At 44.2% G+C, this 24947-nt stretch overlaps 1 protein-coding gene across 3 annotated transcripts; it reads left to right on the top strand.

The window, feature by feature from the left end:
• Positions 1–1201: 1201 nt before the first annotated feature.
• Positions 1202–23517, top strand: WDR86 (WD repeat domain 86). Of its 3 annotated transcripts, XM_053994924.1 has the most exons (8): positions 1426–1561; positions 1964–2248; positions 4928–5069; positions 6510–6749; positions 6834–6942; positions 15572–15707; positions 20352–20455; positions 22374–23517. In XM_053994924.1, exons 2-8 carry the CDS (start codon positions 2086–2088, stop codon positions 22590–22592), a joined length of 1113 nt encoding a protein of 370 aa, XP_053850899.1. In that variant the 5' UTR covers positions 1426–1561; positions 1964–2085; the 3' UTR covers positions 22593–23517. The 3 variants fall into 3 exon arrangements, with proteins under 3 accessions (XP_053850889.1, XP_053850899.1, XP_053850880.1); XM_053994914.1 differs by lacking the exon at positions 1426–1561 and adding an exon at positions 1202–1342 and having other exon boundaries at positions 6510–6942; XM_053994905.1 differs by having other exon boundaries at positions 6510–6942.
• The last annotated feature ends 1430 nt before the right edge of the window (positions 23518–24947 follow it).

The following is a 24947-nucleotide window of genomic DNA, read 5'->3' as shown; positions in this document are numbered from 1 at the left end:
GTCTTCAGAAAAGAGCTGGCTTGGGCCCATAAACCACAGGGCTCGACCTGACCCTCACAAAACCCAAATTTGCAGCCCGACAGCTCCGTCTGGCAAGTTTCTCCATGGCTGCATGGCTATAACTGGCAGCTGAATCGGGATCACCTCCTTGTTTACATTGGGTGTGACATATTAGTCCTGTTTAGCCTTTGCCAGAAGGCGCTGTGCAAAATAGCACATCCCGGGAATTATCCATTGAACGCACGCATTTCTGTCCCCCCACACGCTGGGGCACCTCGTGCCAGAGCAGGGCTGGAGCCTCCTTAATGTCAGCGAGCGCCTGCTGAACCCCGATACTGCACCAAGGGTGTGAAATGGAGCCAGGGGGCTGGGGGTTTGACACAAAAATGTGCTTTTCTGATCCAATGGGGCAGAAGGTAGGAGAGTAAGTTTTGTGATTTATCTATCATATCCCTGCCAGCATGTTTTTAGCTACAATTTAGCAGCAGCTCCCTTTTCTTGTTGAGGGGGGATCCACGTTGGACCCTGCTGTTGCCTTGCTGGGAGCTCTCAGCCTCTCCACATTACTTTGCCCAGGAGATTTAGCCTTCCTACATTTAATTACACCACGCTGGGACAGAACCCTGTAGCCCATGTTGTCAGAGCCCTCGGCCAGGTGGTCTGTGGCAGCACAAAGCTGGGGCCCACCACCAAAGCCGTGCCCACAGCATGCAGGGGGTGGAAGGGCAAGGGACTGCACTGATTAGAAAGAGCCCTAAAACCTTTGGATCGGGGCAAAGCGGGACAGCGGGTTTGGGGCTCCTGTTGGGGGGCTCCTGAGGAGAAACGTGGCAGGAGCTCGCCCAGGGAGAGAGGCCAGAAGGGGAACAAAAGGCGATGGCTTCCCTCAACCCAGCTGCCAGCACAAGCCTCTGCGTCCCCCGGGAGGCACCGGAGAAGCCAGGAAGGAAATGCCGCTGCCCTCGGGCGTCCTGAGGGGCGAAGGTGCCGCAGGAAGCGCTGCCTCCCCCGGGGCGAGCCCGGGGGCTCCGACGCGGATGCCGGGGTGCTGTCGGGCTGCTCTGGCTACAGTGAGGCTGTTAACGAGACCCCAGCCGGGAGAGACCCTCCCACCCCGCCGGGAGACTGAGCTGCAGTAGGGGCGGCTGCAGCCCCGGGGAGGCGGGGAGGCCGCTGCCCCGGGAAGAGGGGGTCGCTGCGGGCGGAGGCCGTCCCGGAGGGGCAGCGCTGCCGGGCACCTCTGGAGCGGAGGACGAGGCGCAGAGCGGCAACACCGGGGAAGCTGCGCGGGCGGGGCGAGGCGGCCGCCGCGGGGGAAAGCGGCTGGAACGTGGAGCGGGAGGTAATGGAGGCAGGGCTGGGGTGGGGGGTGAGGGCCCGCCCCGCCCGGGGGTGGGCTGAGGGGGCACGGCGGGAGCCCTTCCCGCCTCCCCACAGGGCGGAGGCGGTCGGGGGGACCCTGTGCTCGGCCCGGCGGTGGCTCCGGTGCCCCGGCGGGAGGAGGTTCCCCCTGCCCGGAGCGCGAGTGCGGGATCGCTCCGCCGGAGCCGTGCGCAGGGCGGTGAGTGCCGAGATGCCGAGGGACCGTGCGGGAGGGATGGCGGCAGCCCGGGGCTTTGGGGGCCGCCTGAGCCCAAGCTCCCCTCTCGGAGGCGTCGCCTCCTCGGCGTGCCCAAAGTCAGCCCTAAGATTGCTTAAAAAGCAGCAGCCTCGGCGAGGGCACCAGGTAGCGGTACCGCCGCCCGGGCTCAGTCTCCCCAGGAGGCTGGATGTGCCCCGATGCCCGTGGAGAGGGCACAGCGGGCAGCGTGTGCGCCCATCTGCCGCCGTGGGGCTTGGGATCCCGCGGGGAAACGGGCGCTCAGTGGCTTCAGCTCACGCTGGCTGAGGAAGCGATGCAGCCATGGGGAGATGAAATGCTTTAACGCGCTCTCCCCCGTTCCCCCTTTGTGTCTCTGTGCAGGAGCCCGGACTGCCGTGCTGATGTTTGGGAGTTGAGGTAATGGCAGGAGTCGGTCTGTGGGGCACGGCCGGAGGTGCGGAGCGCGGTCCGCGGGCTGCAAAGCGCCCGTGATCCGCGCCGGGATGGGGAACAGCGGCTCGGCCGTGAAGGTCTGCACGGATCACCAAGGCGGCATCAACTGGCTGAGCCTGAGCCCCGACGGGCAGCGGCTGCTCACGGGCAGCGAGGACGGCACGGCGCGGCTCTGGAGCACCGCTGACAGCCAGTGCCACGGGCACTTCCAAGGTACGGCAGCTGCTTTTCGCCTGGGCTTTGGGTCTGAAGGATGGCATAAGCCACACAGCGTGTTCTGGTCTCTTTCAGTCCCTGCCGGGCAGCCAAAATCACGCTTGTTTTGGTGTTTATTACAGCAGCGTTAAGCAGGAGCTGTTTCAACCCAAAACAGGTTACCAAATGCACAGATGCTTTTATCTCAGGGTGTGTGAAGTTGTTTGACCTATGTCATTTTCTGCAAGCCCAGCTTTACCCCGTGGAAAAAAAAAATTGGCTTTTTTTTTTTTTTTTTTTTTTTTTTTCTTTTTTTTTTTTGGTCCTTTTAATCATCTCATTTCCAGGTGGTGTTTATTTAGAACCTCTTGACCCAGAAGCCTGGAAAGGAACCTTGCTAAATAGGTTACTTCTGTTTTCCCTCCTCATCTGATGCACAGAAATGTTAATTGCTGGGCTTTTTCAATTTAAGTTCATTTTGCATCTTAAAAAAAATTATTATCCTTAGACTGGAATGTCAGTAATTGAAAAGAAAAGAAAAACTGTAGACAGTGGACATGCAAGAGTCTAGATATGGGTTAAAGATGTTTGTATTCCCACTCATGTTCTTTTCATACAAAAGAAAAAAAAAAAAAGGAAGCTGTTAAATTTGGAATTTCTAATGTTTTTTTCTTCCAAAGAAGAAATCACATTGCTGTTATTTCCTTGTTGTTTGTTTGCTTGCTTGCTTGTTTTTCACTATGGAGTATTGTCTTTTTTCCCCACATCCTGCCATGGTTCTAACTTCTGGAAAACTTGCTGCATTTGCTTTAGGCTTAGAAATCCCTTTAAACTAGAAAGAGAAATGTATTGGATAGCATTCATTATTATGGAATCTGCCATAATCAGTGTCTGGGGTAAACTCTGAGGAAGATTGGGCTGGGTGGTTTGAGAACTGTTAGTCGAATCAGATAATTGAATGTATTTTATAATTATGCACGCACGCAGTTGTCGTGTCAATTTTAATTTTACAAGCTATAATTACTGATAAACCTGTATCTCTAATGCAGTTCGAAGCTCCACCACAGCACAACCAGCAGACTCGTGTGGTGGCTGCTTTTGGCCAGACCAGCACCAGAACTTGTCTGCCACATGGGGTTTTGGCACCCTGTGTGTGGGTCGAGTATTACTGATGGTTAAAATCTGCCTGGCAGACTTTGGTGCAGTAACCAAGATGCTGTTTTGATCTCAGAGCTGGATTACATGATGCTGTGAGAAAAATCCCAGTGATTGAAACCTGATTTGTTCAGGCTGCTTTGCAAAAAGTTTCACAAATATGGGAGAAGGAGTGGAGTTTTGCTTATAGCCCTGGTGATCTGTTTAATTTTTGGCATCTGATGAATTTGTCTAAGAGGAAACAAGCCATATGTTTGTAACATGGATTCAAGTTTGCTTTTGAACTGCAACATGGCTTTTGAACTTCAGGAATTGTACTGAAATCTGTTTTTTGCAGTCAGTGAAACAGTATTTTACTGGGTAGTCTGCTTTCCCTCAGTTTTTTTTTACCATCTCTTTATTTTATGATGTTGTTTTTCTAATACCTTTGTCCATCTGTGTCTCTTTAATTACAACTGTCCTTCTTTCATTTATTTTTTTTCCTCAAATAATAGTATTTAAGTCACAGTAGGGCCCACCAACTTCAGCCATAACTGTCACTCTTGTAATAGTGACTTAGGTGGAAACAGTTCTGCTCCTAAAAGCTTAGTCCAAATGTTAAAACAGAAGAGTGCAAGGTAACAGTAGTCCAATGATTAGATAGGTGACAGCAATTTCACACAAGAGATCTTGGATGAAGCTGGGACTTGTATCCTAAGGTGATTTTTACATGTGGTGCATTTAATATTGCAATAGAAAAATGACACATCTTGCTAAGCAGCAACAAAAGCTTGAGGTGGTAATATTGATTCCTCTTTTTTGGTATTGCCTTGTTTGTCAGTGTGACATTTTTAAAGCAGTGGCTGTGTCTGTTTTTATTGTAACTGTAGAATTGCTGTGTACTCTACATATTGTGTAAACAATTGTGCTCTAATCCTCCCTCCCTCCCTTTCTTTTCCTTAAATGTATACTTTAGAAAATTGTGGGGTTTAGTCATGTGGGGGAAAGTATTGGCTGACTATTTACCTGGTATGTTTTTTTTGTTTGCTTTTTGTTCTGCCTGGACAAATTAAACTTGCTGGTAAGACTCAGGTAATTTTTTCAGAGTTTCACGCTTTGATTTATGACTGTTTGTGTCCTGTCAGTCAATGGGCTGGGTTGAAATGCTGCCTTTTTCTCCCTGCTTTCAGAAGAAGGAAGCAAAAGCATTTTTTAATTAAAAAATAAGCTAGTTTTTTTACTGGTTTCAAACTTCATTAGTCTGAGTTTTATTATCTTGATATTAGTCTATCTCATTACATTTTTATAATACTGTTTGATTTACCTGCTTGGTGGAACTGTACTGTTCTACTCTTTCACTTAATCCTGACATCAGTGAAGTTTTCTGCTGTGACTTGAAATGGTTGTGTTTTACACAAATCTTTAAACGTGAAAAGCACAGCAGTGCATTTAAAACTGGAGTTTTGGTACATTTGTTTGTATTTTTATTTTGGTTAAGGTGAAGAGCTGGACTAGTCTGTCCTTCCTGTGTGCACAGTGACTGATTCCCTTTGTTATTCCTAGGACATGAAAGCTACATCACCTTTTGCCACTTGGAGAACGAGGCTGCCTTCACGTGCAGTGCTGACCACACCATTCGCAAGTGGGACGTGGTGACCGGGCAGTGCTTGGCCATTTACCGAGGCCACACATCAATTGTCAACAGGTGGGGTTCTCCCCTCGTGCTCCTGTCATCTGTTATCACACACTTTATCATTTCCCTGCAGTTCCCCATTACTGCACTCATAAAAGGGGCTGTGTAAACCTCTGAGTTCGTGTTCTGTGCTGCAATGATTAGTTTTTCTAGCAACACTGCTGACACAGATAGGAGAGAAATGAAAGGCACACAGCAGGGGAATGGAATCCAGGGCTAGGAATGAAATTCCAGAAGAAATGATCCAATTGATAACAGATGCTGCTGATAAATAGGTTTAAAAACATCCTGTTGAGCTTTTGTGTTAGCAAGAGGGATAAAGTCAGGGATTTTTCTTTATTATTCCTGTTTGGGCAAATGAAGTTTAATAATAAACTTACTGTGTGTGGCTGATTGGTCTTTCCATTTAAAATGCCTATTAATAGTTGGACTGGATTTAATTAATGGCAAATAGAGCAGTCAAAGATTGGTATTTTTTTAACATCTCTTTTCTGGTGGGCGTGTGGGCTTTTTAGTTCCTTTCTAAACTCAAAACACATATGATGTGTAGTGAGATTCTGTAAATAGTTAGGAAGGCTGGTTCTGTGTTTTGGCACAGGCCTTATTTCTGCTTGAATCAGCAAATGGGAAATGTGTTCCCCATTCATATGACTTTGTTGCCTGTTTGAAAGGTTCCAGAGGACCAAGCTCAGCTGACAAAGAGCACAGGTTATGGATGTTTCCTATCTCTGGTTTGGAAATATGAACTGTAGAGTTTTTTCTGGTTTTGTATGTTTGTGCAGCTACAACTCATTATTTTGAAGGCCCAGGAAGTTGAATTCCTGAGGTGCAATCTTTGGTTTGCTCTTCAGTTATGTAATAAGTGGACTGCTCATGCTTTACCTTTTTTGAGATCCTGAGCTAAGTGAAATTAAGTGTATTTTTTTTCTTGCACTCTCCTTATTTGATGACGGAAAGATGGTTATTTTGCACACTGTCAATTACAGTTCAGATTCCTGGAATGTTGTTTTGTTGCTTTGTTGTTGTTTTGATTCCAAGCTATTGTTACAGGTCTGTTTTAAAATAATTTTTATAAATAAATATTAATGAATAATTAACAAGAATTAGCTAATTAAAAAAACCCAACAAACACAAACCTAACAACAAACCAAACTTCTAGGTATTATATATAACTTACGAAAGTTCATATTCCTTGCTGGAAGGAATTTTAGCAAAACAAAATGCACAAAGTTACAATGCTACAATATAAAAATATCTGCATCAATGTACCTGAATGAGCGATCTCAATTTTAAAAGTAGAAACAGGAAAGTGTTTGATTTTTAAAAATGCCAAAGATGTTATGTTCATGCTGCTGTTTCATACTTTGGGGTACTTGGCACTGAAATAGTGACAAAAGATGGTTATGAAGAAAGAACAATCCTGTTCACGTACACAAACTTCATTTTTTGCAGAATCCTGGTTGCTAAAGACTATCTCTTCAGTGGCTCCTATGACAGGACAGCCCGCTGCTGGAGCGTGGACAAGGAGAAACAAATCCAGGAATTCCGGGGCCATCGCAACTGTGTCCTGACTCTAGCTCACTATTCCTCCAGGGATGTGCTGGAAGAAGAGGAAGAGGAAGAGGAGGAGGAGGAGAAAGTGAGCAGGGACCTGCTGGTGACAGGGAGCACGGACTGCACTGTGAAGGTCTGGTGGGTGTCCAGCGGGCGCTGCTACCAGACCCTGCTGGGACACACTGGGGCCGTCTTATGCCTTATACTTGATGCACCAAACAGGGAGCTGTTCTCTGGCAGCACGGATTACACCATCAGGACCTGGAATATTGTCACTGGAGAGCAGCTGAAAGTCTTCAAAGAGCACCAAGGATCAGTAATTTGCTTAGAGGTAAGGGTAGAGTCTTCCTCGAGGGCCTTTGGGCGTCTGTGTCTTAACTCGTGTGGGTCTCAGTTGTCTTTTCATTCATAAAGAAGCTCTTCTGAGACAGGTTGTAAATGGTGAGCTTAACTATTCGTCTAATAGCAAAATAATAGTGCTCTTTGGTCTTGAGAAAAACCCTCTTTCTCTGAAACACTTAGTGATCTCTTTTTAGCTTCTAGTGGCTGCCCTGGGCTAACTTCTAGCTCAATATCTCTTTAAATTCCACTAGGTCATGGAACTCATGGGTAGGTGTGCTGAGAGCACTGTTCATCTGATCGTGTAGTCAGGATCACCAGACTTTGAAGAAAATAACCTGAGCAAGTAACACAGGGTCAGGTAATTTAAAAAGGGGAGGGGAAAAACACTCAGTAAACCAGATAACTTCAAAAAACCCAACCCACAGCCCAATCCAAAACTGTGGGCAAAACATAACAGGAAAGCATAAAGCTGAAAGAAATCCTACATTAAAGACCACACAGACACGATGTGAGGAAAAAAGGGAGAAACAGATGGCCAAGACAAGAAAACAGGCAAGAAAAATAGAAAAGAGAAGCAGAGCACAGGGGAGAGAAATCAGGAAATGATGGAGGAGAAAGGGGAAAAAATGTAATGAGATCTGAAAAACTATACTCTGTTTTTCTGTTTGCAGTATTTTTCTGTTGAATGCTGCCAGCTTTGTTAACATTGCAGGGGAAAGGAGGAGGTCAGGCAGATGAAGCAAGAGGGGAACGATAGTTATCCATAGTTATGCTCATTATCTACCGGAAAATGCTAACAGTGTATTTAAAGAGAGTCACTCAGTTTCAGGCCATAAATGTTTATACATGGATGTGTCTGACTGAAGTTAATGACAGTTGTTTTTCTCCCTGCTCTCCCTGTTTGTTTTTGTTGTCCATAAGTGTTTTTCCCTTACAGAGGCTACAGGATGTATCTTTAATAGCTGTTTAATAAAACTTGCCTTTGTTTCTAAATAAGGTAGTCACAGCTGACACTAGAAGACTAAAAACCTGGGAATACTAAAGGAATTCTGTTTTCCTTCACTTTTAGAAAAAGAAAAAAAAAATCCACACAATATCATATTGCCCTGGAGTAATGTTTGTCTTGCTTGGGTAAATTCTCAGTGTTAAATCTTGTTTTTATGATATTGTGGTAATGTACTCTGAGGATGCTGAAGTAAATCTGTTGCTGTCCTTAGTGTCATCCTTAGCGTCACGCTATGTTTTGTTGTTTAATTGTAACCCTTCTCCAAGGCACAGATTGGCAACAACAGAGCTTGCTTTAATTTAATTGGGTTCTTGCAAAAATTGTTACACAAAGCTGGCTTGACCCTCTCCCAGAAGCCTGGGAAATTCAATTACGCCCTTTGAATGCTCAGGAATGAGCAATGCCTGTGAGCACAGAGTTAAGCAATGGCTTTAAACAAACAGAACTTCTTGTAGGGGAGAAGAAAAGCAAAACCAATACATCTATTTGGAAAACCTGAACAATTCAGAGTACACAAGACTGCAGCTGCTGCCAAGACTGTGTTGGCAGCAGTCCTGGCCAAATCTTCTTGAGTGACTGGTAGCCCCTCTCTTCTCTCATCACCAGTTAATGTTTGGGGCTGGGAGGGTCCAGCTGAGGTACAAACAGCCCCTGCAGAGAGCATTTAGTGTCCAGGCCTCTCCAACTTATCCCAGCTTAAGCAGTCACTGCTGTTGAATAACTTTAGGCTGTTGATCTTTCCTAATTCCTCCCTCTGCCTTTCTGGGTTCAACACTATCCCTTCTGTTCCACTTGGCTGCCACTCAGCACAGCCCACATGGTATTTTCATTCTTTTAGAAAGGGGTCAATCACCAGAATCTATACAAAGATGTTTCAACAGAAAGGAAACTTCCTGAATAGAGGTGTGTTTTTTATTATTATTTTTGTTTTGTTCTCAGAAAGCTTTTGAGGCCTTTTTTGCCTCAGGCTTCTTAGTGACAATGTTGGAATCTGTGGCAATGAGCTGGGATGGTATTTTTCAAACCCTGGGTCTGGAAGGACTGGGAGGTAGTTGTGTGTTGCCCACAGTAGCCAGAAGTTTTAATTGTTGACAGGAATTCATTTTCTTCAGTGCAGCAGTGAGCTGCTAATTACATCAGATTTTCACTCTGCTGTCCTGGAGGAGCTGAGCAATTGAAGGCAGTTACCTGTTCTCTGGGTGGTACAATGCTTGTGTGGGGAGAAAAAAAAAAAGGGAAAGAAAAAAGAAGACTTCTTTTCATTTTATTTATTAAAATAAAGATCCCTAAGGGAGGATGACCTTTCAAAAAGTTTGAGAAATGCTCAGTGTGATTTCTCATCCTGGACACAGATCAGGAAAAATTTGGATATTGAGACCATATTTTCCCCAACTTTAAAAAGCTGTTATTGATGGGAATGCCCCAGGATGTTCTGAACTGCTGCAAATTAGGTCTGGCCTGTTCCAGTCATCTCCCATTACTTTACAGTAAACACCAATAGTGTTGCTGTAGCAGTAAATGGAAATTCCTGGAGCTTCTTGAGGGAGTTTTCTGGGTAGATAGCCATAAAGCACACCCATGTTTTCCACCCTGCTTGCTGCAGTGGTGGTGTGTGAAAAGCAGAGGGGTGATGCCACAGACAGGTTCAGATTTTGAGCATTCCCTTGTTGCTCTAAGATCCTTTGAAGTGTTGTTGCCAGGTAGTAGAGGAGCCTCATCTAGCATGGCAGAACAGAAAGTGTTGGTGAGCTTTGGGCTTTCCCTTGTGCCCTGTCCTTGGTGGCTCTGGGCAGGGGAGTGATGAGGCTGAGCTGCCCTATTCCCCAGGCTCATCCTGCTCTCTGGGGGTCAGTCTGGTGAAGGAGACCAGCTGAACCCACTGTGTCTGCTCTGCTGCCAAAGGAGTTCTGCAGCTTGTGATAATGCAGCTTTTCTCCTCCTTCCACCATTTAAATTGGGCTGAGAGAGGTTTTGCTGGGAGACTTTCTATTTGCTGTGGGAATTGTGTCCATGTTAGGTGCTTTGGCAGCATTGATTACTTGACTTTCCCAGTCAGGCAAGGTAACTCGCAGTGGAGCAGCCAGAACTCTTCACTCTCCTCCTCCTGCAGTGTGTTGATGGCTTGGCAGACAAAGTACAGCAGCTGTTTTGGGAGCTCCCTCTTCATATAAGAGCCAATAATGAGATTTTATAGGAAGTGATGGGAAAAAGCAAGGGTGGGCTGAGTGTAACCACATAGCTCATGCTCATTCTTCCACTTAAAATTTCAGGCCTGGCTAGAGACCAGTATTTGTAATTAATAATCAAATATGCATTTTCATTAATGTGTCTGCCTGTGATAGGTTGAATAACCCTGATTTAAATATTTACTTGTGTGTGTTTTTCTAAATGTCTCTCCTAAGTAGCTTTGCAAACTGTTCACAAGGATTGCTTTGTCCTTTGCTGATTGTTCTGCCTCTGAGTATTTATCAAAATTGTGCTGCTAAAAGCTGGCAGAGAGAAATGATCCAGCTTGGAATTTAGCTTGGATCCTGCTGCAAATATTCTTGCAAGAAAACTCCCTTTTGAAGAACATGAACATAAGAGGGCAAGGACTTGCTTCTGGTTTTCCTGCAAAAATTCCTTTGTTTGGACCATTCCCTTCAGTTGCCTTTTAAAGCTGCCTAGAAGAAAAGAGTGCTTTGAACAAAGCCACTGCTTGAACTCTGTTTATGTGCTGAATTGTTGTGATCACAGGGACAGAAATGTCTTCTTGCCATACCAGTTAAATTAAGTGCACGTATTTTTTGCAATTTGTGTTTGTTGCATCAGAGGATGAAGATGTGAATGAGCAGAATGTGAAGGTGTACAACACCTGTAAGAACAAAACATGGGGCCATCACTTTGCACTGCAGTAAAAAAGTTGAAAAACATTCTCTTAACAGCCAGCCCAGAAAGCTCATTCTAGATGGATTCTCAGGAAAAAAAAAAAAAAACAAAAAAAAAAAAACAACAAAAAAAAACCCCCAACAATTTCTTGCCCACAGGGAGTTTGTTAGCTCGTTAAAATGGATGTGGTTTGAATGGGATCCTGAAACTCTTAACTCGGCCCAAGGCTTACATAGTTGTATCTTGAGATTGGTCCAGCATGGTGATTTTTGACTTAGAAGTGGCTGTGAACAGAAGACTCAAATTCCAGATGGTAGGAACACTGACCGCCACGAGAAGAATAAGCTGGTGATGGGGTATGTGAGCTCATGTGAACTCATCCTGAAGTTCCTGAGGGCCAGTCTGAGTGCAGTGACCCTCAGCAAAAGGATGTGTCCAAATCTCTTTGGAGCATCCATTGGCTCTCCTTGGCTCTCCAAAAACTGTTTCTCATAGCAAAGGTTAATTGTGAGGGCAAAGTCCACTCCTATAAGGTTGAAATATCTGCTAAACAGCTCTTTTGCAGATAATTTTGGCATTTTTACAGGTAGAAATTGGCTTAAGCTGTTGTATTTATGCAGTTCAGCCAAACTTGTGAAGCAATAGGGTTGTGATTGTCTTGAGAGACCAACCCTGGATGTGATAATTTGTTCTTGATTAAAATTCTGGTGTGTTTGTGGGCTACAACCAAGGTTTTTTCTTAATGAGACCTGTAACTACTAAAGTGTTTACAACTAGTCTTTTGCTACTTATTACTCTGCAACTCACAAGCAGTTTGACTGAACTTTTTCAAGGAATAGTTACATCTCCAGTACTTTGGGTTGAGGATTAAGACAAATTTGCTCCATTCACATGTCAGTGTTTCATCTGGTTCAAAGCAAAATTTCTCATGAGAAAAATTAACAATCCAGAATTGTGAATATCAATGCAGTGGTTTTCTTTTTTTTCTGCTGTCTGGCTGAGGCTTTAGAACTGGGCAACAAACTGTTGTCAGGTTTTTAATGTTTTTGAAGCTACATGGGTTTGAAATGTCCACTCTGTGGTTGGTATCTGAGCTGCATATCTGTTCTGTGTTGTCCACTCTGCTACAGGTGTCCTTGCCTGGTCATGGTGTTCTGTGGTCAGGAGCTTTTTTGAGCAGTTGGCTAAAGTGAACCAAGTGCTCAAAAGCCAGCCAAGGAAAATACAGCTTTAGAAATGTTACCTCTTTTCTGGGCAGACACAGATTGGAATATGCAACTGTATCTGCTAAACATTTTGAAACCACAGAGTATGGGGCTAGCTTGTAAGGTGTTTTTGCTGGGGGAACAGTAAGTGATGATAATTATTATTTTAAATACAGATTAAATGCAGATATCTGAAGTGTTGCAGCTTAGGCTGGAGTTGTAAGCTAGACCTATCTTTAGTCAAGTGAAGGAGTGATCTCACCTGAGTTGTTCTGGCTGCAGCTGAGAAGGTTGTCCTTGTTGGGGATGGGAAATAGTGAGTTTTAAGGCATGATCTGTTTCAGATGTGCCTCAGGATGAGAGGAATTGTGCCCTAGACCACAGTGACTGTAAGGGGGCTACCCTTAGCTGTGGAGATGTGAATCAGTTTAGATGAGATTATGCCTATCATATCATTAAAGACAGATCTGATTTGCAACTTCAGCCTGAGCTGAGAGCTCTTGAAGGCTTTCTTCACTAACAGCCATTTCCTGCTGTTTTATAAAAATGCCGTGGGAATGAGGGGCTGTGTGACAGTCAGAGCCTGCCCTGGGTTTTGCTCTTGGCTTTGCTGCAGGCTCAGTCTGTGGCATCTGGTAGATTGTTTGACCTGTTAATATTTCCTTTCCTGTGCAAGACTGAGGATCCTGTGCTACTGTGCTCACCTGCTAAAATTGGTGAGGGGAAGAAGGAAAGTGCATGGAAGTGTTTCATGGGGCAGCACAGAGGCTTTGAATTTAATTGAGATGGTTGCTGTGCCGACCACCTCACCAGATCTCAGACATTGGAAAGCCAGCCCTATCCAGTGCTGCATCCAGCTCTAGAGTCTTCAGTACAGGAAAGATATGGATTTGTTGGAGCATGTCCAGAGGAGGTTGCAAAGATGATGCAGAGGGATGAAGCACCTCTGCTATGGAGACAATCACAGAGAGTTGGGATTGTTCAGCTTGGAGAAGAGAAGGCTCCAGGGAGACCTTAGAGCCCCTTCCAGTGCCTAAAGGGGCTCCAAGAGAGCTGAGGAGGGACTTTGGACAAGGCTGTGGAGTGATGGGACAAGGGGAAATGGCTTTAAACTAAAAGAGGGTAGATTTAGATAGGGAAGAAATTCTTTCCTGTGGGGGTGCTGAGGCACTGGCACAGGTTCCCTGGAGAAGCTTTGACTGCCCCATCCCTGGAAGTGTTCAAGGCCAGGTTGGAAGGGGCTTGGAGCAACCTGGGATAGTGGAAGGTGTCCCTGCCCATGGCAGGGGTTTTGAACAAGATGATCTTTAAGGTCCCTTCCAACCCAAACCATCCTATGATTCTAAGGCTCTTAAAATCCCAATGCTATACATTACCTGAATAAATCTACATAACTTGAAACATTTTTGTATCTAACAAATTAGCAAATCTAGGCAAGCTGCAGCTCTCCTGTTCATTGATACACCCACTTAAATGTAGAAATGAAGTGGTATAACCTAATGTACCATTAATGCAGAATGGCATTTACCTAGGGGAGGTTATAATTTAGTGTTTTTCCTTGCTCAGCGGGTGGGTTGATGCTGCTAGCAAGACATCTAAAAAAGAAATGCAACAACTTGGCCACAAACCATGCAGCAGGATCCCAACTCAAAGCAACCTTCTCCATTTAGCAGGTGCACATGACAATGCTCTTTGTGCCTATTCAGGAAATTTAAAAGTCCTTCCTCAGGCTAACTTGTGGTTCTTGGTTTTGTTAGTGCTGCTGGCCATTCGTTCTCTCTCCTCATGGAGATGTAGCATTAATGCTGTTGCTAAAACAGCTTAAAAGTAATAGGAAGTGACATTTCAAAGTACTGCTGGCTTTTTACAGTGGTTTGTGCTTTACAAGCTCCTGGCGCTCAGCTATGGAATCTCTCCCGAGGGCCAGGTTCTGCTGGGAGGAAGCATGGCATGTCCTGCTCCAGCTGAGCTGGTGGGAGCTGTGGCAAGGGAGCCTCTTGGTCTGCCTGCTCACATTTCTTGTGTGGGTTATCACAGTCCCATCTCTGCAGTGCTTCATATCTTAAAATACCTTTTGCTTCAAGTCGTAATACAGCACAATCCTGTTTTGTACAAAGCTCATTTCTGATGCCTTTTGGGAGTGGGGTCATTCCTTTTTGGATGGGGAGTGGAGATGGAAGAGCATGAATAACATTCCAGCCTTACAGATACAGAGTGTGCAAAGAGTGGGGACCAAATCTAAGGTGTCAGGAACACCAACCCTTTAAAGTGCTCTATGAGTAAAACCACAAGTTGAATTGTCATTTTCTGGTTTCCTGGAGATACCAGAGAAGTATCAGGGGTTTGTGCACTGCTGATCATTCAAACCTTCTGATATGTGTGTCTGGTGGACAAACAAGGTACCATTCATTACTCCTTGGGGAAATTCCACTTCTTCGTGGGGGCTCAGGGTTCTCCCTCCTGTCTCTCCATCCCTCTGATACAAAGGTTGCTGCAAGCACATAAAACTTCCCTCAAGCCACAGCTGGGTGTTGGAGTGACTGGCTGCTTTCAGCAGGAGTTGGGCTGTACATAACAATGGCTGTGAAAACCTTCAGTTTGATGTCTTTACACAGACAGAGAATGCCAGATTTTTCTATGCACTATGGAATTTTTCCTTGCTGAGCTTCCAGCCTTTGTGTAGTTTGTTTATTGTGAACTGGTTGGTTTTCTAGTCTTGCACAGGTCAGTTATTTTCTCCCTGTCTCTGTTCCCCAGCTGCAATCCTTCCTTTTGTCATTCTCTGTCCTGTCTATGTGGAACAAACCCCATCCTCCACACCAGTGAGTTTTCACAATGTGTAGGATGACTGGTGCAATGGGAGGTAACACACAGCAGAAGACAATCTGCTTGAAGATGTTTAAAAACCTGTGTCAGGATAGTTACTTATTTATTCATTCAATAACAGTCTAAAAAGTCTTGTGGAAATGCAGATACAGAACAGTTTCAAGGAAGAGTTAGTGTTTCTGAATACTGACCTTGTATAGAGTGATCAAACAAAATATAAACCCTGGTTTATGGTGTGTAGGATTTTAATTTTAATTTACCTTTTAAAAAAATTTTTGTTACCCAGAATTGTTCTGATTTTTTTTTTTTTTTTTTTTTTTTGGTAATTAAAACGTACCAGTCTGATAAGAGTTCTTGTCAAATATGCATTGCAGAAACAACACTGCTGGGGTTTTTTTTGAGGCTTTAGTAATATAACTGATTATGGATGTAGGGTTAGCATTGTTAAGCTCCCTGGAATCCTGCCTGCTGGCACAAGCAGATGGGCTAAACTTTTAAGTTCTGAAAGCTGGGGCTGTTTTTAAGACCCAGAAGTCAATGGAAGATGCGACTATGAAGAACTGAAGGTTGGTTTGCTCACCACTCCTCTGTTTCAAGGTGCAGCTTGTTGCTCTCTGAGTTGGAAAATGTGACTTGGGATGGGTTCCTTCAGTGCAGTTCTTTCATGAAGGTACCTGAGAAGCCATTGCTGATGTGTTTTTCTCTCCCCTCAGCTGGTGAATCGTCACCTGTACTCGGGGAGCGCGGACAGGACGGTGAAGTGCTGGTTTGTAGACACTGGGGAGCGGATCCAGACCTACAAGGCTCACAAACACAGCGTTAGCACTTTGAAATACCACGCTGGCATCTGTAAGTTGCCTTTCCTGTGCTCTCCAGCCCCTTCCAATCTCCTTTTCAATGTTTGTGTTTGACTGAAGGTTGTTAATGGAGAATAATTTTGAACACTTGTGAAGTTTTCAGTTTTTTTCAACTCTGGCATGTTTACATTCAGTACCAAACTGTTGCACCACTCCGTGTGGCAAGCTTAGGTCTGCCCTCCATTTTCCACCTCCCTCTTCTCACAAATGAAGAGGCAGTTGTTTTGTTTCTGTTACCAAGGGAAGGGGCTTAAATCCTGAACTGTCTGGAGGTTGTTTGTGTAGCTGTGGTTTAACCTCAGCAAGTGCTGCTGCTGGACACACAGCCCTGTGCCTCTCTCTGCTGCCTTGTAAGCTCTGTGTAACACCCTGTCCTAAACCAGAATCACACATCAGATGCTCACTGCTCCTTTCTAACTGTTAGGCTTCCTGCTGAGGTTCTGACCATCTCCTAGACTCATCTTCCACAAGTTCTTTACCTGTAGAAATTATCTGTTATCATTCATGGATTTGTTCCCCAAATCACTTTCCTCCAGTAGCCAAGCAGTGCTTGCCTTACTAATGTTCAGGACTCAGCTCTCCTACTTTCAGTCCTCCTTTTTACAGTAGTTTCTGTCCATCAGTGTCTATTGCTGACCATCAAACCTCCCTCTTTAAATCCTTCTCTGTGCTGGTTTTCCTTCTGCATGTCTGGGTTTGAGTTGCTAGATAGCACCTCTGTTTTGATCAGTGAACCTCTCTGTGTCATTTTGGTCTTATCCTGCTTCTGGTATTTGACTTGATGTACCTTCACTTGCTTCCCAAAAAAGAACTTCTCTTCTCTCCTCTCCTCTCCTACCCTGAAGGAGATGGCCATGGTTCTCTTAAGCTAACTTAGACATTCACAGTTCTTTCCTGATTTTGATTTCTTCACTTCAGCTTTGAAGTGAATACCTCACACTAAATAAGTGGTTGCTATCTGGGCCTTGATCTCTCTTTTGGCAGCTCCTCAGTGTGATGGTGATAAATAGCTGACAGATGCAAGATGGTGCACGTTAGCAGAGTTGTACCTGCACAGTTTAGTGGCAGTTGTCTGGCACCATGCTTGCCTGACTACATTTATAACCCAGTAACTGAACTGATTTCTTAATTATGTTTGGAAACTTAGCATGTAGCCAGGCCTAGAGGTAGAATTTTAGCCAGGAAACCTTGTTTTTGGTCTTCCTTTCAGCATGAGTCCCACATTACTGCTTTTCTCCAGTAAAATATTTATTCAGAATTTATGGTTATTTCAGCTCTCCTCACCTCTATGGCAGAATTACCCCATTCTCCCCTACCTGCAGGTTGTAATTTCTGCTGGTTTCAGTTTCCACAGTTGGCTAGAAGGCTGAAATGGAAGGGGAGGGGGTCTGCACCTACACTGCACCTTCAACTTATTATTGCTCCAAGATGTAGGCAGAGCAAGGGAAATGAACCATAAATTGTAATCTGGGATGATCACTGGTAGACAAAGTACTGATGATTTTGTGTCTGTGTTTCCCCCCTTTTAATTATAAAGACTGCCGTGGGCAGTGAGGGAAGACAAGCACACAATCAATATGATTGATAAGCAAGCTCCAGTTTATTCAAAGATCTTGTCAGTTTATATAGCTTTCTACAAGCAAAGTCAGCAACAAGCTCTCATTGGTTATTTCATAAAGGGTCATTGTTACATGTTTCTCCTACTTGTGGTTGCAGCTGCAGCCAAGTTCTTCATCTTTCAGCTCGGTACGTCTCATCGCTCATCTTGTTTCACATCCTGTTCTTGTACAACTCATATCTCAAGGATATGCTGTCTTTGCTATCTGTACATGTGATGTTTGCTGTTCCCAGGCCAGGCACAGTGCTCAGTTCTGGGGTCTTAAACAGGGGATTGCTGAAACAATTGTTCCATCGACCCATGGCCCTGCTCCTGCAGCCATTCCCCAACAAAAGACACAAACCAAAACATTGATTTTGTGAAGACTAGCCAAAGGCGAGCGATCTGTGCTAAGCTGATGTTTGCCTGATCCTGTGATGAACATGCATGTCTGGGTGGGAGACAGGGACTGTCTCCTTCATTAATGACACCTCCAGAACTGCAGTTTTTCAGAGTTGATCCTACTCTTCATGCAACCTGTAGAGACTTGACCAAACTGTAAAGAAAAGGAAGTTTTAGCTCAAACAAAGGTTTCATTATCTGATGCCACCTCCATCAGCTCTGCAGCTCTCTCTTCCCCCTCATTCTACCACCTTGTCCCTGTCATACACATATATTATTTTTCCACAACACTCTTTTTTTGAATTAAAATGCAGACAATATTGCTACATTTAGTCAGACCTGCAAAGAACATCCTGATAGTGTGATAGAAGAGTTCACAGAGTTATTTAAGATCTTGTTTTAAATCAAATACAAAAATACTAAAAGTGTCAAACAGGGAGTATCAAATTGTTCCACTTTAAGGGTAGGAAAAAAAGCTCTGGAAAATTTTTCCTACTAAGAATTAATTTATATACTATGATTGCTTGCATTATTGTGGTGCATTCATCACTTATTTCCACAGTATCTAATAATTTTGTTAGAATTAGAATTATTAAGACATGTTAACTGTATACCAGTATTGGAACTAGTGTAGCTTAAAATACAATCTGTTCACCTGGGACAGAAAAGAACTGTCTCTCAAAAATGTGGAAAAATTTATTTAAATGATGTTTGTTATGGTTTATGTCACATTTGCACCAGTGCAAGAACATGAAAAACATCTCAGCCATCAAGTGGTAATTTTCTGTTAGAAGATCTCAATTGTGCTGCTTTCTCTCTGATCAGAGCCCAAAGGCTCATTGCCTGAAAGGGTTTGTGGTCTAAATAAGAAAATAGAGTGGAAGAAAGAGAGGAAAAATACATGTTTGTTTCTAAAATCACTTTATAGTATACAGGGAGTCCAGAAAGATGTGAAAACTAAGCATTAAATCATCAGAATGTGTTTCCAGTTGCTTTCTTCAGCCTGCTTGTATAATTAATAGCATGGGGAATATTACAGCTGGTTCTCAATCTAATTTATTTAATGATATGTTGATTATTTTTCTCTTACAGTATGTGCACAGCCATTTAAAATTTAATGTGGTTTATATTTTTTTTCATGTTGCAAAATCTCCAGGGGAATGTTTCAAAACTGTTCTCCCAAGGGTCTATGAAAATTAAGTAAAAAATGAAAATTAGTTTTATTTTGTTGTTGCTGTTTATTTCACAGGTAGTATATATAAGTATGTATTTAAATGCTAAATCTGGGTTAGATCAACAGCTCTTCTTTGAAATTCAGAGGTGCAAGGAGACTTCCTAAATCCAGAGTGACAGTTCAAAGGACATAAAGGATGTCTGTCAAAAGCAAAGTTCTGATGGCAACAGCTGAAGTAAACTGGCAGCTGCATAGTGAAAACAGCTCTTAATTGGTTCCTCCTCTCTGCATGTCTGTAACAGAATTAAGTGATTTCCATTCACTGGGAAAAAATCAGTACCTGTTCCCTGCTTTACTTTGTTGCTTCTCCTTTGCAGAGTGGGACATGCTGCTTTTTTAGGACTCTGCTGGAAATTGAATGATAGTGGCCCATATAAAGTGACATTGATTTTCCACATCCAGATGTTTCTTGGAGGTGCACCCAGGAGGTGCCCAGCTCCCTGCTGTTTCATTTGAATTTAAAAAGCTCATGGCAGGACATAGTCAGTTCTCTCATCTGTTACTGTAGTCCTGAATTTGCAACCATGATAATTTTTTCAACTCTCTTTAGAGATTCAGTTCCTGACTTCTCCCAAAAGATAAGGAATCTGTTGGCTTCGGGCACACCAGTTTTGTAAAAATCTTTCCATACTAGTGGCTTTTGCAAAGACATGAAATGCAGGGAGCAGTGAATATATTGCTTTTTGCAGCTCTGAAATACTTATGTCTAGATAAACTTGAGGAGTTTGGCTTAACTGAAGGGAAGTGTTTATCAGGAGAGTCTGTAACCTTTAAAGCACACAAATGGGCTCCTTTTTGGGCATATTGCTAAGTCCAAAATCTAAATATTAACACTGCCTTAAAATTCCTGAATGCAGCAGTCTGGGGATCTGATGTGATCTCAACCTGATGTGTTGAGAAATTGTTCTTTGAACATGTAAGGTGCTCTAAGGAAACCTGATGAATAGACAAAATTCCTGGTCATGCTCAATTTAGTTACCCCAGCCCTGCCCCTCCTGCAGCAGCAGAAGTAATGGAAACACTGGAGTATTGGATGGAAATCTGTAAATAACTCTGGTAAAACAAATGAAAGGTTGAGTGGAAATCCTTAAAACCAGACTTGAGAGAAATTGCCTGCTTAGAATTATTATGGGCAGGGAAATAGCTGAGGAAGAGAAGAGCAGAAATATATACTTGAAACATGTGCAAAGTGAAATGGTGGTGTGTGTAGGAACTTCAGGTTTAAATCAGTTCAGTGTTTCAAAAAATACAACTCAAAAGAAGCATGCTGGGGTCAGCAAAATGATCTGGATTGTTTGAGGAGAGAATCAAAATGAGCTGGTTTTAGGTGTATTTTTGAACTTTTATGAACTGTCCTCGTGTGGCTGCTCACATCTGGCTGTGCTGTGTGGTTTGTGTGTCAGTGTTCACAGGAAGTGGTGATGCCTGTGCAAGAGCTTTCAATTCCAGGAGTGGAGTCCTGCAGAAGATCTTCCGAGGACACAAGTTCATCATCAACTGTATCCAGGTCAGGAAGGGATTTCTTGGTGGGGTTTCTTCCTTTTGATTGCAACCTCGTTTGTTTTGTGGGAACTGGTGTGGCTGACTGTTCTGTGTGTCTTGGATTGGATGTTGTTCTAGCATAATACTTGAATATTCTGTATGTAATTTTAGAAAAGCTTGTTAATAATAATAACGACAAGTGAAACCAGGGAATGAGTCCCCAGGGACAGCCCCATGTCTGGGATCGGGGTTTTTTCAGGTCAGGTTGGATAAGCAGCCATGAGAACTGAGACAGATGAACTGATGTGTGGGGCACAGAATGGACTCCAGCCTCATGAGACCCTTTCCATTACAGGACACTAATGATAAGTGTTTGCAGTGCTCTAAAGGGGAAAAGAAGTTCCTGCCTTATGCAGGCAGAATAATTACAGCATTGTCCCCCAAACCACCTGGGGGCATGGCATCCCCAAATGGTCTGAAGCAGCTCAGTAGTGATATCTGACCCACATCCTGCCAGGAAAATGGAGGAGTTTCTGCCACTGGCTTCAAACTGAAAGTTAATGTTGTTTGCATAATGTCTAGGCTCAAGTGAGACTGGCTTTTAATAGTTAAAACAGGAGGAATTAGTAATCCTTGCTGGCCATGCAAAGACCATGGAATCATAGAGGGGTTTGCATTGGAAGGGACCACATTCCAACCCCCCCTTGCCATGGGCAGGGACATTTTCCACTAGACTAGGTTGCTCAAGGCCCCTTCCAATCTGGCCTTGAACACTTCCATGGATGAGGCAGCCACTCTAAGGATCTGCATCTCCCTGCATTGGAATCTCAGTGTAAGCTGTGTGCAGGATGAAGATTTTCATTAACAATGTGAAACATTGTTGGTAATTCTGGCAGGCTGACAGTCAAAAGAAAAAGAGAGGAGATAAAATTCCTTTTGATCCCAAGCACATGAAGTTGTAAATACAGTTTTCTCTTGTATATTCTTCTGAATTAGCAAGTGGCTGGATGATCTTAAACTGCAACCTCCTGGTACTGGGCAGTTGTTGTGCAGCAGGTGGACATCTGGATGTGTTTGGGGAGTACCTGATAGAACCACCCTGGGCAGCCCCAAGTATTGACAAGACCAAAGCTTGGCTTTGTGTTCTTCTTTGTAACTGAATTTCCAGCTGTACAGGGGCAAAAAAAAACCGGGAAGAGAGAGGACTGAGAAGTGGCAACCTTAAGATGATCTTAGGTATAATAATGAGGGCTAGATGAGAGGTGTGGTGCTTCATGTAAGCCAAGGAGATGCTCACTGTCACAGCATGGACAGACAACCACAGGGCACCCATGGGGTGGACAGACTGACACAGGAACAGGAAGATCACCAAGACTGATGTCTGGCTTCCAGGGCAGGACAAGGGCAATTGGAAACATTACCAATAGCAGCAAATGGTTCATAAAGGAAATGAAACCGCAGCAGTGAATCCAGGTTAAATTACTGCAGGTTTTGAAGAACAATGGAGTTTGAAGGAGGAATTTATACATTTATATTTGCACTATAATTTAGTGCAAAAAAAGAAGGGAAGTGAGAAAGGAAGCATTCCTGAGCCCCCCACTGCCCACTGATGAGGATTTTGGTGCCTCCTTAAGTTCCACATCAAAACCAGCAGTCTGAAAACAGTTCCAGCAGAAATTCCCAGCCACAGCCTGCTCTGACATTGGGTTTAGTTCTCCATTGCTTTTCTAGAGGGTCTGGGTTATTAATAAGTCTTGCTGTTTATGGCTCTGTGAAGTGGCTGAGAAATGAGTCCTGACTTGGTAATGTCTCATGCCACTTCAGCAGCTTTTGTGATAATTTATACTGGCTCTTGCAAGGAGCTCAGGCTTTAAGTGTCGGGATCAAGCTGTGTTTGCTCTGATTTTTGACAGTTTGATTGTGCTGTGACCCTGTTGTTCCAGATCCACAACGAGCTGCTCTACACGGCTTCCCATGATGGCACGCTGCGGATTTGGGACATCCGGGGGATATGCAAGAGAAATAAGCGGCGCTTGAAGAAGGAGAGGTCTGTGCAGGGCAGGAGCTCCCAGAAGGGGAGTCTGTCTCGTCTCTTCAACAATAAAGTTGGCTGTATGATACAGCAGGAGAATGGGGAACATGAGGCTGTTGAACTGATGTGACTGTCCAGAGCAGGCTTTATGTCAGTGACCAAAGGTGAACCTTTTATTTTCTGCACCACTGTGTCCATGTAAACCAGAACTTGGAAAGAGATGGGAAGTGGCTTTGCCTGAACGTCTGTGTGAGGAGCCAGGATTCTCTGTGGCTGCCAGATGGACCCAGGTCAGAGCCTGTGGCTGTGATGACTCAGCTGAGCAGCTCTGGGGTCAGGACGGGAGGCAGCATGGTTCAGGTGAGGTACCACTGTGCACGTGCAATTAGGAACTTTTCCTAAGACTGCTGGCATCAGTTCCCTGGGGCACAGAGTTGTTCCACCTCTGGCAGCCCAGTGTCTAATGAGATGTTTTCCCTTTCCTGCTGTCCCATAACCCCTGTTCAGCCCAGTGTGGCAGTGAAAGGTGTCCTGCAGTGAAAGGTGACCTTGAATTCCATCTTCACAGCTGACCTTCAGGTCAGTCGTTGGCTGACAAGGCCAATGCAGGAGGGTTTGGCTCTGCAGCAGGAGTTTAAAGCAGACTGGACATCTCTCTGGGGAGCTGGGAGTAGTAGGACAGAAATTAATTTAATTGGTTTTTTAACAAAACATGAGCCACAGAGCAAGCTCAACCTCAGCCCTTTTGTGCCAAGGTCACCTGTTTGCTGACCTTGTGTTGTCTTTCCTCCTCCTAAAGCTGTGTCTTGCTAGGTTGCCAGTAGCAGTCAAATTCAAGAGTTTTCCCAGTCTTTTTCCAGGTTCATTCTTCTCTGATAACCACTGAGCCATGAATTAACAAGGGTTCTTATATTTTTCTATTTGCAGATATAGCTCTTTGTAGAACCAGTACAAAAATATCTAACACATGTTTTTATTTTTATGGCTTTATTTATTCTGTACTACAGAAATCCTTTTTTAGAATGGATTAATAAACATGTGGCATCTCCAGACAACTGACTGTCTAGTTTTTATTTTTGTCTTATATATGGGGGGGGGGGGTGGCCTGGCTGCAGAGCCCAGAAGTTCAGAATGGATGGAATAGGGGGAAAACCCCCTACATACACTTTTGGGAACATTTCTTGCCTTTCTCTCCATGCTGGGGTTGGAGTTGGGTGTGTGTGAAGCTATCCTGCCTCCCACCAGGCACCAAAGTGCCAAAGCTCAGTTCCCCTATCAGAGGAAGGAGGGACCAGACACAAAAGCACAGACTTAAGGGAAAGCAGGGATGACAAAGAGCTACAAGCCCTGACTCAGCACTGCCCTGGTGGCACCAAAGCCTCCTGTTCTGACACCTTAACACTGTGTTAGTGGGTCAGACACATCACAGACCCTGCTCTCCTCTCCTGCTGAGCAGCTTTGGTAGTTCTTACCTGGCAGGATTCCACATCTAGCAGGAAACAGCATTTAAATTTTGTGAAATGCCTACCAAGATACTAATTTGGGAGGTATCTGCATTGTGCAGACTTAATTCCAATTAAACCTCTCAGGCTGGTCATTGTGGCTCAGCGGCACATGTCTATGAGCTGGTGCTGGCTTGCCATGCAGCTGACTGTTTGTATTTTGCTTCTGAGGACATCACTAGGTAGGAGGCCTTTAGGAGCTGGACAGAGTTCCCCAGAGCACCTGGGCTGTATTTTGTGTTTAAAACTTCACACACAATACGTGAGACGCAAGAGCCTATCTGGGCACACAGCAGCTGCACATGCAGCCAGCAGAGAGAGATCTCAAAAAGTGGAATTAATGAGTCATTACCACTTCTGCCAGTAGCTAAACATATCACAGTGCCTCCAAATGCACGGTCAAAATGAACTTACAGCTTTCAGCCACTGCCTCCTGCTCTGCTGATCACTTACAACTGCGCTGGCAGAGGTACATCATTGATGAATGGCTGCTCTGACAAGCACTGCATGTTATGATGCTAATTTTAAATTCCCCAAGGACAAACCTTCCCTTCTGAAGTTGCCGTTGCCAGTTTGCTGTGCAAGCCACTTCAAAGAGGAGAATTGCTGCATGTGCAGCTCAATGCTGCCTTCAGTGCATGCCCAGGGCTGGCAGCCAATGCCAGGAGGTTTGGGAAGGGAGGAGTAAAATTGTTTTTCCACCTCCTTCTTGTTAAAACTACATCCGTGACTTGTATGTTTTCAATTCTAAATTATTTTCTCTATTCTGTTTTTGTTCTGCATTTTGTCCAGGGGTTCCTCAGTGCTGGCCTGTAAAGAAAACAGGATATAATGGGTGCTGGGGCTGGTTTTCCCTCAGAAGCTCATACTGCTGGCTTTGGAAATCCTTCAGCTTTCAGGGCAGAGATACAAAACCATGCAATTTTTACAGCACTTGCCTTGATAGAGAAGAATGAAATACAAATAATTCCTAACAGTGTAAT

The sequence above is a fragment of the Vidua macroura genome, chromosome 1 (assembly GCF_024509145.1).
Source record: "Vidua macroura isolate BioBank_ID:100142 chromosome 1, ASM2450914v1, whole genome shotgun sequence".
Classification (NCBI taxonomy): domain Eukaryota; kingdom Metazoa; phylum Chordata; class Aves; order Passeriformes; family Viduidae; genus Vidua; species Vidua macroura.
Note: the sequence above shows the minus strand (reverse complement) of the source record. Positions and strands in the feature narration are given on the sequence as shown.

Excerpts from the sequence above, each read along its gene's own strand:
- WDR86 (XM_053994914.1), top strand. The coding sequence starts at position 2,086 with ATGGGGAACAGCGGCTCGGCCGTGAAGGTCTGCACGGATCACCAAGGC. Across the intron at positions 2,249-4,927 it reads GTGCCACGGGCACTTCCAAG|GACATGAAAGCTACATCACC; the intron begins GTACGGCAGCTG and ends TGTTATTCCTAG. Across the intron at positions 6,943-15,571 it reads GATCAGTAATTTGCTTAGAG|CTGGTGAATCGTCACCTGTA; the intron begins GTAAGGGTAGAG and ends CTCTCCCCTCAG.